At 43.3% G+C, this 13,107-nt stretch overlaps 1 protein-coding gene across 1 annotated transcript in view; it reads left to right on the top strand.

Annotated features, from left to right (window-relative positions):
- The window catches only part of PRKCI (protein kinase C iota), an 85,707-nt gene that overhangs the window by 39,269 nt on the left and 33,331 nt on the right, over nucleotides 1-13,107 (top strand). Inside the window, exons 4-6 of the mRNA XM_058661128.1 lie at nucleotides 3,181-3,231; nucleotides 7,803-7,888; nucleotides 10,723-10,863. Coding sequence (XP_058517111.1) covers nucleotides 3,181-3,231; nucleotides 7,803-7,888; nucleotides 10,723-10,863 — 278 coding nt within the window. The remainder of the gene's footprint in view (nucleotides 1-3,180; nucleotides 3,232-7,802; nucleotides 7,889-10,722; nucleotides 10,864-13,107) is intronic.

Raw genomic sequence — 13,107 nt, 5'->3', positions numbered from 1 at the left:
GCGGCAGTGGCTCAAACACTTGGAGCATCTTACGCTGCTTTTTCCAGGCTGTTGGCAGTGAGTTGGATAGAAAGTGGAGCAGCCAGGACTCAAACTGTTGCCCATATGGGATGCTAGTACCATAGGCAGTATTTTTTGTTTTTGTTTTGTTTTAAAATACATTTATTTTATTTTTGATGATGTTTGCATTGTTAAGGATGCGTGCCCAAGCTGACCACTGATTAGGACGGGAGGATATTGAGGAATGGGGGAAAGTAGATGAGACAACTGTTGCCTATCTCCTTTTTTCTTCCTGTACCTGGAAAAGTTGGGAGAGAAGGGGGGACGGTCACGCGATGTCATCTTAGGGTTCCCAATGTGAAGCGTGTTCTGAGGATACTGTTTAAGTAGTTTCAGTAAATATAGATGATTTTGTTGCTGCAGGATTGAATAAATCCTTCCAAGGTCCATTAGCTGATGTCCTCCTTGTAGTCTCCATTCACTCAGATAATTGCTGTCAGAGCTTGGCTGGGAGAGCTGTCCAATTTCTTCTCCCTCCATAGCACTAGATGCCCTCTGCAGGCTTCAATGAACTGCCTGTCATGTTCCCCATGTGCATCTGGACTTGCCATCTTCAGCAATCAATGAGACCCAGTTCTGACACATGCACTCCATGGTCAGACTGCAGGTCCTGTAATCGTCCCTGTGATAGGAGTTCTAAGTTCAGTGGTCCAGTTGGGGGTCCCCAAAGAAACTCACCTGAGGTGACCCCAGACTGGACTCCTATGTGTGTCAGCCACTGCAGGGTCTGACTTAGTCTGTCACCCACGTCAGCCTATATACACACCAGTCGTTGCAACCATCTGGTCAGTTCTGTCCTCAGCCCCATCTCGTGCGAATCAGTGGATGCTGTGGCCCAACTCATCCCTACCCACCACACACTTGGTCCTCACAAACACCAGTGGGGACAGCAGCCTGGTTGGAGTGACTCAATAACCTCCACCAGGCCCACCCCAAGACCCTGTTCCTGTGCATTCTGGTATGTGAAGTTGACATCCAGTCTGTCCCACAATCCATTTGGGTCTGGTATACATCAGTGGTGTTAGAACCTGGCTCAGCCTGACCAACCTCACAATCCAGCTCACTCTCATGCCAGCAGGTGGTACCACCTGTCCAGCCAGACCCACTCCAGCCCTGGTTCTCGTGCTCCCTTACAGGAGCTGCAGCCCATCTGGGGAGTACCCACAGTTTCCCTCCTGGATCCACTCCCAGCTCCAGATCTTGATTTTCCAGGTGGTTCTGCAGTCTAGCCTGACAGGACTTGCCCCAGTCCCAACACCTACTAGCCCACGCTGTGGCAAAACCCAACCAGCCCACTCTTATTCTGGTTCATGCATGTACCGGTGGATATAGTCGCTTAACCCAGCCTGGCTCTCTCCCTAACCCACTCATATGCAGGCTAACGGGTTTTGTAGCCCTTCCCAGCCTATTCTGTCCCCAGTCCCAGCTCTCATGCACACCAGCAAGAGCAGTGGCCCAGTAGTGGAACCTCCCGCAGCGTCCCTACCAAACTCCCATCCCTGCCAGGTGTCGCATGTGCTGGTGGAGGCTGTGGCCCAGTCTGGCATGTCTCACCTCAGTATTCACCGGTAGGTGCTGCAGCCTGGTCTGCCCCCAGTCTCAGTTCATGCTGGTAGTAGCTGCAGGCATGTGGTTTTATCTGCATGCTACTGTGCTCTTTATTAATGTGTGTTATTTACTCTGTCATAGAACATAAATATTTAACTAATGTTTATAAATTTTCTGTTGCTTTATGTTCTATCATAAAAATGGTTCAAATTAGTATGTAAATTTATAGTTTCTAAAATAAACTTGCACTTAAAATGTTTTGTGTTTTCCTGTTAACTTATTTTTAAATTTAGCATTTGTCGTCTTTGTTTTGAAGATTTACTTATTTTTTATTGGAAAGGCAGATATATACAGAGAAAGATCTTTCATCTGCTGGTTCATTCTCCAAGTGGCCACAATGGCTGGAGCTGAGCTGATCTGAAGCCAGGAGCTTCTTCTGGGTCTCCTATGTGGGTGCAAGGTCTCAATCCTTTGGGCCATATTCTGCTGCTTTCCCAGGCCACAGGCTGGATGGGAAGTGGAGCAGTTGTAATTAGAACTGACGCCCATATGGACTTCCTACATGTGCAAGGCGAGGGCTTTAGCCACTAGACTACTGCACTGGGTCCTCAGTAGACATCTTCTAAAACTAGTTTTGGAAAGCTTTCAGCTATGTATAATTGCAATGCAGAACAGCAGCAGCAGAGAGAGACAGAGATCTTCCATTAGCTGGTTCATTCCCTGAATGCCCACAAAGCAGGGTTGGACCAGGTTAAAATCAGGAGCCTGGAATTCCGTCTGGGTATCCTACATGGGTAGCATGGCCCAAGCCCTTTGATCCAGGACATTTTAGCAAAAACCTGGATTGGAAGCAGGGCTTGAGCCACAACTCATGCGATACTGGAATCCTAAGCAACAGCTTAACTCACTGCTCCATGATGCTCAACCCCACTAATATTTTATGTTCCATATTTGCATAGATTTTGGTAATTTATTGTTGTAGCAAATGTGTCGAAATAATGTGTTTTTTAAAAAATTTTTTTATTAATTATTTTGCATTATGTGACAGTTTCATAGGCTCTGGGAATCCCCCCACCCCTCCCCATGCCCTTCCCCCCTGGTGGGTTCCTCCACCTTGTTGCAGCATTACAGTTCAAATTCAATCAGGATTCTTTCCTCGCAAACACATACCAAGCATAGAGTCCAGGTACTTATTGTCCAGATGAATTGAGCAGTTTCTTGGGGAGACCATTTCTGGTCTGAAGTAAGAGCTGGTAGAATATCATCCCAATCAATTAAGAGTCCCAATATAACATCAACAGCAATTTACAGCATTATGGAATTGACATGGTTTTGAGTAACCAGTGAAATAATGTTTTTTTTTAAGGATAAAAGTAGTGATACAACAGGAACTAAAATGAGTAATTTTGAAATTTTGATGTTTGTACATATGTTTGTTGTTATGAAAAGCTTTTATGTAGCCTTGGGAAAATGGATGCCTTCAACTAATATTATTTGTGTGCTGAGTATCTTGTTCTAGGTGAGGAATTTGAATTCTAAAATGTACTATTAATTGATTTTATTTCCTTGCAGTATTCCCTTGTGTGCCAGAACGTCCTGGAATGCCTTGTCCAGGAGAAGACAGTGAGTATTCATATACTTTGTGTTCAGGAGAAGTTATTATGTAATAGCACAAGTAAAAAATAATATGAAATAGAATTTCTAATTCATTTTGCTATTTATTTAACATTTATTTACCTATTTATTTATTTATTTGGAAGACAGAGCAAGAAAAAGAGAGAACAATACAAACATCTTTCGTTTCATCCGCTGGCTTACTTTCCAACTGGCCTCAGCAGCCAGGACAGACTGACCAAGGCCAAAATGAGGAAGTTCTTGTGGGTCTCCCAGTTGAGGGCAGGGGCCCAGCCTGGGCCATCCTTTGCTGCTTTCCCACGTGCATTGGCAGAGTACTACTAGATCAGAAGCTGAGCAGCTGGGACTCAACACTGCTGCCCATACGGAATGCCAGGGCCACACTCAGCGACTTAACCTGGTGGGCCAACTTCAGCCCTTCATTCATTTTTTTTCTGTTTTTCAGAATGTAGAATTAAATATTAGCAACTGACTAAATTGTTCTGTTAACAGATGAAATTCAGATAGCTCTTAGTTGCAACTTACGGGACATCTTTGATAAAAATAATTTTAAGCTATTTGTCTTCCTATCTTTTTAGTTTAAACATTTTTCTCTCTTTTTTTTTCATTATTTTATTCTTATTTTATGATACAGTTCCATAAGCTCTGGGATTTCCCTTTCCCGCTCTGCAAATCCCCTTGTCCCTCCCTCTCACTGATTTCCCCTGTATTATTACTATAGTATACTTCTTCATAAATAGTTCATAAGTCCATCATTGCGGGCATTAGCAATGGCAGAGAGTCCAGCATCCTCTTGTCAAGATATATTTAACAGTTTCATTGAAAGTCCATCTTTAGTCTGGAAGTAGAGATGCATACTGCATTGTATTCTAACTTCTGGATATGATAGTCTCCATTACACAGTTACTATACATCTCTTAAATTAAAAGTCATAATACAAAATTAACAGCAGGAAGAAAAATAGAAATTTACAATGCCATGAAGTTAAATAACATGCTACCACATATCATAGTCTCCAATACACAGTTACTGTACATCCCATTAAATGAAAAACCACGAAACAAAATCAACATCAAGAAGACAAATAAAAATTTACAGTGCTATAAAATCAGATAACATGCTACTAATGTCTAATGTGTTGGTGAAGAAATGAAAATCAAGAACCTTCTTGAAGAAAATGATGCTTCTGTGTGATCTGAGTCAGTGAAGAATTTAATGTGAAAAAAAAACTTTTGAGGAAATGAAAATAAAAGCAAAAACATCAAAATCCATGAGATATAGTTTCTGCTGATCTTTCTTGGTGAGATGTGTCTCCTGTAGGCAACAGATAGATGGGTTTTGTTTTTTAAATCCTGTCTACTAATCTACGACATTTGATTGATGAGTTTAAGCCATTTACATTCAGGGTTAATATGAATGGGTGATAATTTGATCCTGTCATTTTAGCAATGGGTTGTTTATTGATTGAGTCTTCTGTTGTTATTTTACTGGGATTTTCTTCACATTTGTCTTTAGTTTTGGTGGGTGTAATTCCTCCTCTCTGTCAAGAGAACTTCCTTAAGTATCATTTGTAAGGCAGGTCTGGAAGAAGCATATTCTTTGAGCTTTACTGTGGAAGCATTTTATTTCATTTTCAAAGACGAAGAAAAGCTTTGCTGAGTATGTTATCCTGGGCCAACAATTTTTTGCTTCTAAAATCCGGACTATGTCACTCCATTTTCTTCTGGCCTGTAGGGTTTCCTGTGAGAGGTCTCCTGTGAGTCTGATTGCTATTCCTCTATAGGTCTTTGATTTTTTTCATATGTATATTTAAGGATCTTTTCCTTATATTTTACTCAAGAGAGCTTGGTCATCATGTTCTATGCTTTTGGTCAATTCTGTTGGGAGTTTTATGCCCCTTCTGGATGTTGTTTCCCAATTCTTTCTCCAGATTAGGGAAGTTTTCCTTTATTATTTAATTGAATGCATTTTTAAACCCAGCTCTTTCTGTGCCTTCTGGAGCTCTCATAACTTTGATATTTGACTTCTTAATAGTGTTCCTTAATTCCTGAATACTTTTCTTAGTTTGTCTTAGTTCCTCTTCCAGCTTTTTGATTGTTTCACCATTGGGCAAGAAATAGTTTCCAATTCTGAGATTCTTTCTTCTGCTTCATTTATTTTATTACTGAGACTTTCCACTCAGTTTTTTTATTTGCTCTATTGTGTTCTTCATTTCTAATAATTCTGATTGATATTGTTTTAGTGTTGCTTTTTCTTTGTGTGACATATTCCTTCAATTCCCGCATTGCTTCTTGTTGATGATACGAAGCCTTATAACAAGTTTTTAAAGTTCTTTTTCTCCTACATCCTTCATGTATTTCTGAGTTAACTCTGAGGCTGGCAAAGGCTTTTGCTCCTTTGCAGGGGAGTCTTCAGTAATATTCATTGTGCCCCTGTTTCTTCTGCTCTTGGTCATTGTACTTCTGATTAGCAAATTCTTCTCATTAGGGCAAGTTTCTAAGCTATGTCACCCACAGGTCTGTAATTCAGTTTTACTTACTGTTGTTGGTACCCAGTTCTTTGTTTGCAGTCACTTGTGCCACTCCCTCCAGCAAGAGTCTGGTCTGGATCCTTGTGTTAGGCTTGCACCATGGTCTCTGTAGCCCCAACTCTTCTCACCACTCTAAACCTCCTGTGATCCCGTGCTGTGGCTGCACCATTGTCTGTACAACCTTTCTCCCGCTTATGGTTTGAGCAGTTCTCAGTATTAGGGAGATACCAGGTGTCCTAAATAACTAGGTTGTTGGTGGTGCTGATCTTAACAGAACCTGCTGGCCGTTAGGTCTGAGGGCCACCCGGACCTATTTTGACCCATATGATGGCAAAGTTGGTATTTTTTTCCCTGTGGGACCAGTGCAATGCACTGAGCTGGAAGTGAGTTTGCTCCCAGCTCAGCTCTGTGCATTGGCAACTCACTGTTTTCCCTCCAGTCTCACAGCCTTTGCCACATTGTACAACATTGACACCTGATGTACCACTGCTGGAGTTCTGGATCTGCTGGCCATTATGTCTTGAGGCTACCCAGACCTATTTTGGGTAGAACCTGTAGGACAATGTCGGTACAATGCACTGAGCCAGAAATGAGTTTGCTCCCAGCTTAGTCCATGCACAGTCCCACAGCCTTTACCTCCCTTCATACAATATTGCCTGATTTGGCTCTGGTGCGGGGCTGGGTTGTGAAATCCACCCTGTTTCTGTACTGTCTGTTTGGGGTCTGCTCCTGGTTGAATCAAACAAATCTGCAGCATGGACAGTTCATTGCCTGGGTTCACCTGCTGAGCTCCCGGTGAACTCTCTCTCTTACCTGGCTGCTGTTGGAGCTCAGATCTCTGCTCACTGTCTGCCACTGTGGTATCTGGTCACTGCTACGCCACATCGTTGTGTATGCGGCTTTCCTGTGTCTGTCAGTCTCCAGGTGCCCCTCTGCAATTGGCCTGTCTTCTTCTGTTTCCTAGAATGTGCTGTCTGTGTTTCACCCTGGCTAATGATTCTCCATCTGTTTCAACGTGACCTCACCCTATTCCACCATCTTGATTCCCGTTTTGGATATTTTAAACCTATAGACACTGTGAACTCACATTTAAAATAAGAATCCTCATGTAACTTATGCTCAGATTTTCCGTTTAGCATTTTCCCTGTTTGCTTTAGGTCTGATTTGTCTCTCTGCACATATAGGCATGCATATATGTATGTTAAAATATGCTTGTTTTATTTTAATTTTTTTGTTATGCTATTCCAGACCAACTAACATAACATTTTACCTTTAGATACGTCATCATTTGTCCCTTAGCAGTTGTTATGGGAATTTTTATTAATGGGGTGAATTGGAAGTGGCAAAGCACTATTTTGATGTGTTTATATGTGTAAGCAGCTGTTTGTTTATAAGTTATTGCCTTCCATATGCAGTGTAGTTTGTCACTTATTTTTTAAGTTTTATTGATTTTTATTTGACAGGTAGATTTCCAGAGAGAGGGAAGACAGATCAGTCTTCCATCTGCTGACTCCAGATGGCTGCAAAGGCCTTCTGGGCCAGTCCAAAGCCAGGAGCCAGAAGCTTACTCTGGGTCTCTCCCCTGGTTGCAAGGAACCCAGGATCTGAGCCATCCTCTACTGCTTTCCTAGGCCAGAAGCAGATAACTGGATTGGAAATGCAGCAGGCATGTCTGGAACCAGCACCCATATGGGATGCGGTGCTATAGGGCAGAGGATTAGCTAAATGCACCACTGTGCCAACCTCCAAATATTTACATTTTGTGGTCTTTTTAAAGTTAATTTTTATTGGGAGTTGGAGTGATAAACAAGATCCCACCTGCCAGTTTGTTCCATAGATGCTGTCAGTACTGAAGGCCAAGGTTATTATTGTTGTCTATGCCCTTGATGAAACTTTTACTTTTTCAATTCTGAATGTCTAAGCAATATATATATTCATGAATATCATGAAAAAAATTACAGGCTTAATTAAAAAGTGACTTTTACTCAGACTTGGCTTTTTTTTTTTTTTTTTTGTTATCTCTCTTCAGAATCCATCTACCGCAGAGGTGCACGCCGCTGGAGAAAGCTTTATTGTGCAAATGGCCATACCTTTCAAGCCAAGAGGTTCAACAGGGTAAACACATTTATTGTATGCTGACAATTTCTGACTTTGGCTTCATTTTTTTTCTTTTTCCTGTAAGAGAAGCAGTTTGGTAATTAAGTCTTGTTTCCGTTTATAGTCAGTGGGGCTGTGCTTGATTGTTTGCCTGGGGCAGTATATATATAATTTTTAATGACAAAAGAAGCTTTAAATAGAGTAATTATGTTTGTGATGATTCTAGCAAGAAGAATATTTAAATTTTTAAGAACATTTCCAGGTGCCTAGGAACCAGACCTAGTTTATGGTGCAAACTATTTAATGCTGTAAATTTTTTTATGATACAGAAAGATAATAATACCAAAGACTTGTCTAGCTTTTACTATGTATCCTGCACTTTCCAACTGCCTCACTCCTCTGTGAAGTTCTTATAGGCACTCTGTGAAATGGGTACTTTATATTTCTGTTGTATAGATAAGAAAACTGGAGTATACAGCAATTAAGTAACTTGCCCCAGGTGACACAGTTGGTGGAGCCAAAGTTTTGAAATAGGTAATCTGTCTCCTGAGTGCCATAATTTCAAAATCTTTTGTTAACTGCGAATTTATGTTCTAAATTCTTCAATGCACAGAGAAACCACCACCTGATATCCCCAAACTTTTATTCTTGGCAGTACTCATATTTAAGATTTATTTGAGGGCCCGGCGGCGAGGCATAGCAGCTAAAGTCCTCGCCTTGAACGCACCGGGATCCCATATGGGCGCCGGTTCTAATCCTGGCAGCTCTACTTCCCATCCAGTTCCCTGCTTGTGGTCTGGGAAAGCAGTCGAGGACGGCCCAATGCTTTGGGACCCTGCAACCAATTGGGAGACCCGGAAGAGGTTCCTGGTTCCCGGCTTCGGATCGACGCAGCACCGGCCGTTTGGTCACTTGGGGAGTGAATCTTTGGACGGAAGATCTTCCTCTCTGTCTCTCCTCCTCTCTGTATATCCGGCTTTCCAATAAAAATGAATAAATCTTTAAAAAAAAAAGATTTATTTAGTTTTATTTGAAAGGCAAAGTTACAGAGAAAGAAGGGGAAACAAAGATAATCCCTACTATTGTATTCTGTGGCTGGAGCTGAGCTGATCCAAAGCCAGAAACAAAAGCCTTCTTTGGGTCTCCCACATGGATGCAGGGACCCAAGGATTTGGGATGCAGGGACCCAAGGATTTGGGATGCAGGGGCCCCAGGATTTGGGTCATCCTCTGCTGCCTTCCCAGATTATTAACAGGGAGTTGCATCAGAAGTGGAGCTGCCAGGACAAACCAGCGCCCATATGGGTCTCTGGTACCACAGGCAGGTGCTTAATGTACTAAGTCCTAATGCCATCCCCAGTACTGATACGTAATAAGTCTTACATAAAAATCACTTTTGGTGTTATGTTTTAATAAAGCAGGGCTTCAGTTTGACCTCTGAATAGACTAGAAAGCCATAAGGATTTCAGTCTGAATTAACTTTTTCTATTTTCGTTACTCTGAACTTTTTTTATATGTGATTTTTTTTTTTTTATTTTACATAAAAGCCAGGCTTACACACACACACACAGAGAGAGAGAGAAAGAATTCTTCCGTTTGTTCACTGCCCAAATGGTGCAATGGCCAGAGCTATGCTGGTCCAAAGCCAGGAGCCAGGGACTTCTTCTGGGTCTCCCACATGGCTGCAGGGGCCCAAGGCCTTGTGCCATCCTCCACTGTTTTCCTAGGCCGTTTTCAGGGAGCTGGAAGGAGAGCAGCTGGAGCTAGAACCAGTGCCCACAGGGATACAGGCACCAAAGGCAGAGGATTGATGTGCTATGTATGGCCAGCGCCGTACTGTGAACCAGTACCCACAGGGATACAGGCACCAAAGGCAGAGGATTGATGTGCTCTGTGTGGCCAGCGCCGTACTGTGAACCAGTACCCACAGGGATACAGGCACCAAAGGCAGAGGATTGATGTGCTCTGTGTGGCCAGAGCCGTACTGTGAACCAGTACCCACAGGGATACAGGCACCAAAGGCAGAGGATTAATGTGCTCTGTGTGGCCAGCGCCGTACTGTGAACCAGTACCCACAGGGATACAGGCACCAAAGGCAGAGGATTGATGTGCTCTGTGTGGCCAGCGCCGTACTGTGAACCAGTACCCACAGGGATACAGGCACCAAAGGCAGAGGATTGATGTGCTATGTATGGCCAGCGCCGTACTGTGAACCAGTACCCACAGGGAATACAGGCACCAAAGGCAGAGGATTAATGTGCTATGTATGGCCAGCGCCGTACTGTGAACCAGTACCCACAGGGAATACAGGCACCAAAGGCAGAGGATTAATGTGCTCTGTGTGGCCAGAGCCGTACTGTGAACCAGTACCCACAGGGAGTACAGGCACCAAAGGCAGAGGATTAATGTGCTCTGTGTGGCCAGAGCCGTACTGTGAACCAGTACCCATAGGGAGTACAGGCACCAAAGGCAGAGGATTAATGTGCTCTGTGTGGCCAGAGCCGTACTGTGAACCAGTACCCACAGGGAGTACAGGCACCAAAGGCAGAGGATTAATGTGCTATGTATGGCCAGAGCCGTACTGTGAACTTTGAACAACTTAGAAAGAACATGTCTGTGAATTTTGCCTCTTTAAAGCAAGGATTGCTTCCTGTTATTTTTTACTGAACCCTCATAGCTTTTGAAAAATTATGTATGAGGAAATCTTGTTTAGCCATGAACTAGAAGTTTATGCCATGATGAAAAGAATTAAGTTGGAGCAACCACTTATTTTCATTATTTTATAAGCAGACTGGTAGGAAATGATTATGACTCATTTTTGTTAATAAAATATTGTGGAATTACTTGTTCTAGCGTGCTCACTGTGCCATCTGCACAGACCGAATATGGGGACTTGGGCGCCAAGGGTATAAGTGCATCAACTGTAAACTTCTGGTTCATAAGAAGTGCCACAAACTCGTCACAATTGAATGTGGACGACATTCTTTGCCACCGGTAAGATAGAGTTGTGTTTTTTCCTTTTAAATTCGGCATGCTTGATAATACTACTAAAATAGGAACTAGGATATGGAGGTGTTAAAGAATCAACTGTTTCAGAAAGTGATTAACAATGTGGGTAGGAAAACTTTACGTTCAGATTAACATATTATGAACTTTGGAACTTGAAATGACTATCATGACATTTGTTTCTAGGATATCATTAAAATTTTGGTTGAATAGTTGTTCAGTCCTCAGGTCCAAATTAGGAGGATGTGGAGGAGAAGCATTTAAGAATTTTTTTTCTCCTTGTTCATTGAGCCATACTCATAAATTTTAACTCCCATTATTCTGATATCTGTTCGTATGTGTGTGTATTTCTTCATTTTAGATTTATTTATTTATTTTGAAAGTCACAGTTACAGAGATAGAAGGAGAAACGATTTTCCATCTGTTGGTTCACGCCCTGGTTGGCCACATCATCCATCACTGAGCCAAGCCAAATCCAGGAAGCTGGGGCTTCATCCAGGTGTCCCACATGGGACAGGGACCCAAACGCTTGACCCATCTTCCCCTGCTTCTCCTGTGCCATTGACAGGGAGCTGAATGGGAAGAAGCGCAGTAAGGATACAAACCATTGCTTATATTGGATGCAGTGTCAGACAGCGGCTTAACCTTCTGGGCCACAATGCCAGAGCCCTGTAGCATCTATTCAAAGTTACCCTATTTGCTATTTAAACAACCAGGGAAAAGAGCATTTAAAATTATGAGGGTTGGTTTGTTTGTTTTGCTTTCTATTTAAGTGTAGTGAAAGCATCTGTTGCAGAAAAATAGAGAATGCAGGCAGGCAAAGAAAAACATTTTGTTTGGTATATATCCTTCCAGAATTTTCCCTATGTAAATTTATATGTAAAAACTTTCTAATTTTTAAAATTTTCTAATATATAAATTTATCTTCTTGATAATGTTTACATAATTGAGAAGGACCACTGTATTAAGGTGGAGGAGGGGAGAAGAGGAAAGAGGGCTGCTCCCGGCAGCCTAACTGCATCAGTACCTGTGGATGGGGAAGGATCTCTGATGTGGAACATGTTCGAATGGTACTGTTATAATAGGTTTTGTTCGTTCTGAGACACTCTTGATTTCATTGCTCCAAGGATTAGGAAATCCTTCCAGGATCCATTGGCTGACATATCCGCCTTAGTCTCTACTCACACAGGTACTTGCTGTTAAAGCTTTGCCAGGAGAGCTGTCCAGTTTGTTCTGCTCTCTGTCCTCTGCCATGGTAATAGATGTCCTCTGCAGGCCTCAATGAGCTGTCGTGTCTGCCTTGTGTAACTGGGCATGCTGTGAACTGCACATTCTTCAACAGTCTAGGAGGCCCAGTTCCGATACAAGCATTTCAAGGTCAGACCACAAACCCTGCGATTTTCCCTGTGGTTGGAGTTTGAGTCCAGCAGTCCAATTGAGAGTCCCCAAGAGACCTCTCCTGAGGTGACCCCAGACCTGACTGCTGTGTGTGCCAGTCAATGTGAGGTCTGGCTCAGTCCGTCACCCACATCAGGCTACACACAATCCGGTTGGTGCAGTTGCCTGGTCAGTTCTGTCCCTAGCCATATCTCATACGCAAACCAACAGATGCTGTGGCCCAGCCCAACCCTGCACACTAAACACTCTGCCCTCATGGACACTAGTCACAGTGACAGTCAATTACTTCCACCAGGCCTGCCCCCAGCACTGTTTCCTATACATGCCAGTGTGTGCAGCAGACTGGTCCAGTCTGTCCCACCCACATCCTTTTTGGCTCTTCTACACACCCATGGGTGCTGCAACCTAGTTTAGCACAATTGACCCCACTATCCAGCCCACACTTATACTAGCACGTGCTACCACCTGTCCAGCCAGGCTGGCCCCCATCTCTGGTTCTCTTACTCACTAGTGGAAGCTCCAGCCCATCAGAGGAGTGTCCATAGTTTCCCTGCTGGCCCCACTCTTCCCTACTAGGCCCCAGATCTTGCACTTTCCAAGTGGTACTGAAGTCTGCCTGGACAGTACTTGCCCCAAGTCCTGGCACTTGTCAACTGATGACTGTGGCAAAGCCCAGCCAGCCTGCGTTTAATCTGACTCATGCGTGTACCAGCAGATAGTTACCCAACCCAGCCTGGAGCCCCTGCAGCACCCCCACCAGGCTCATCCTCCCCCTGGAGTCTTGCATATGCTGGTGGGTGCTGCCCACCAGTCTGTCATGACCTGCCGCGCCTC

Source organism: Ochotona princeps, chromosome 3 (genome assembly GCF_030435755.1).
Source record: "Ochotona princeps isolate mOchPri1 chromosome 3, mOchPri1.hap1, whole genome shotgun sequence".
NCBI classification, from domain to species: domain Eukaryota; kingdom Metazoa; phylum Chordata; class Mammalia; order Lagomorpha; family Ochotonidae; genus Ochotona; species Ochotona princeps.
The sequence above is the reverse complement of the archived record's forward strand: the minus strand, read 5'-3'. Positions and strand labels throughout refer to the sequence as shown.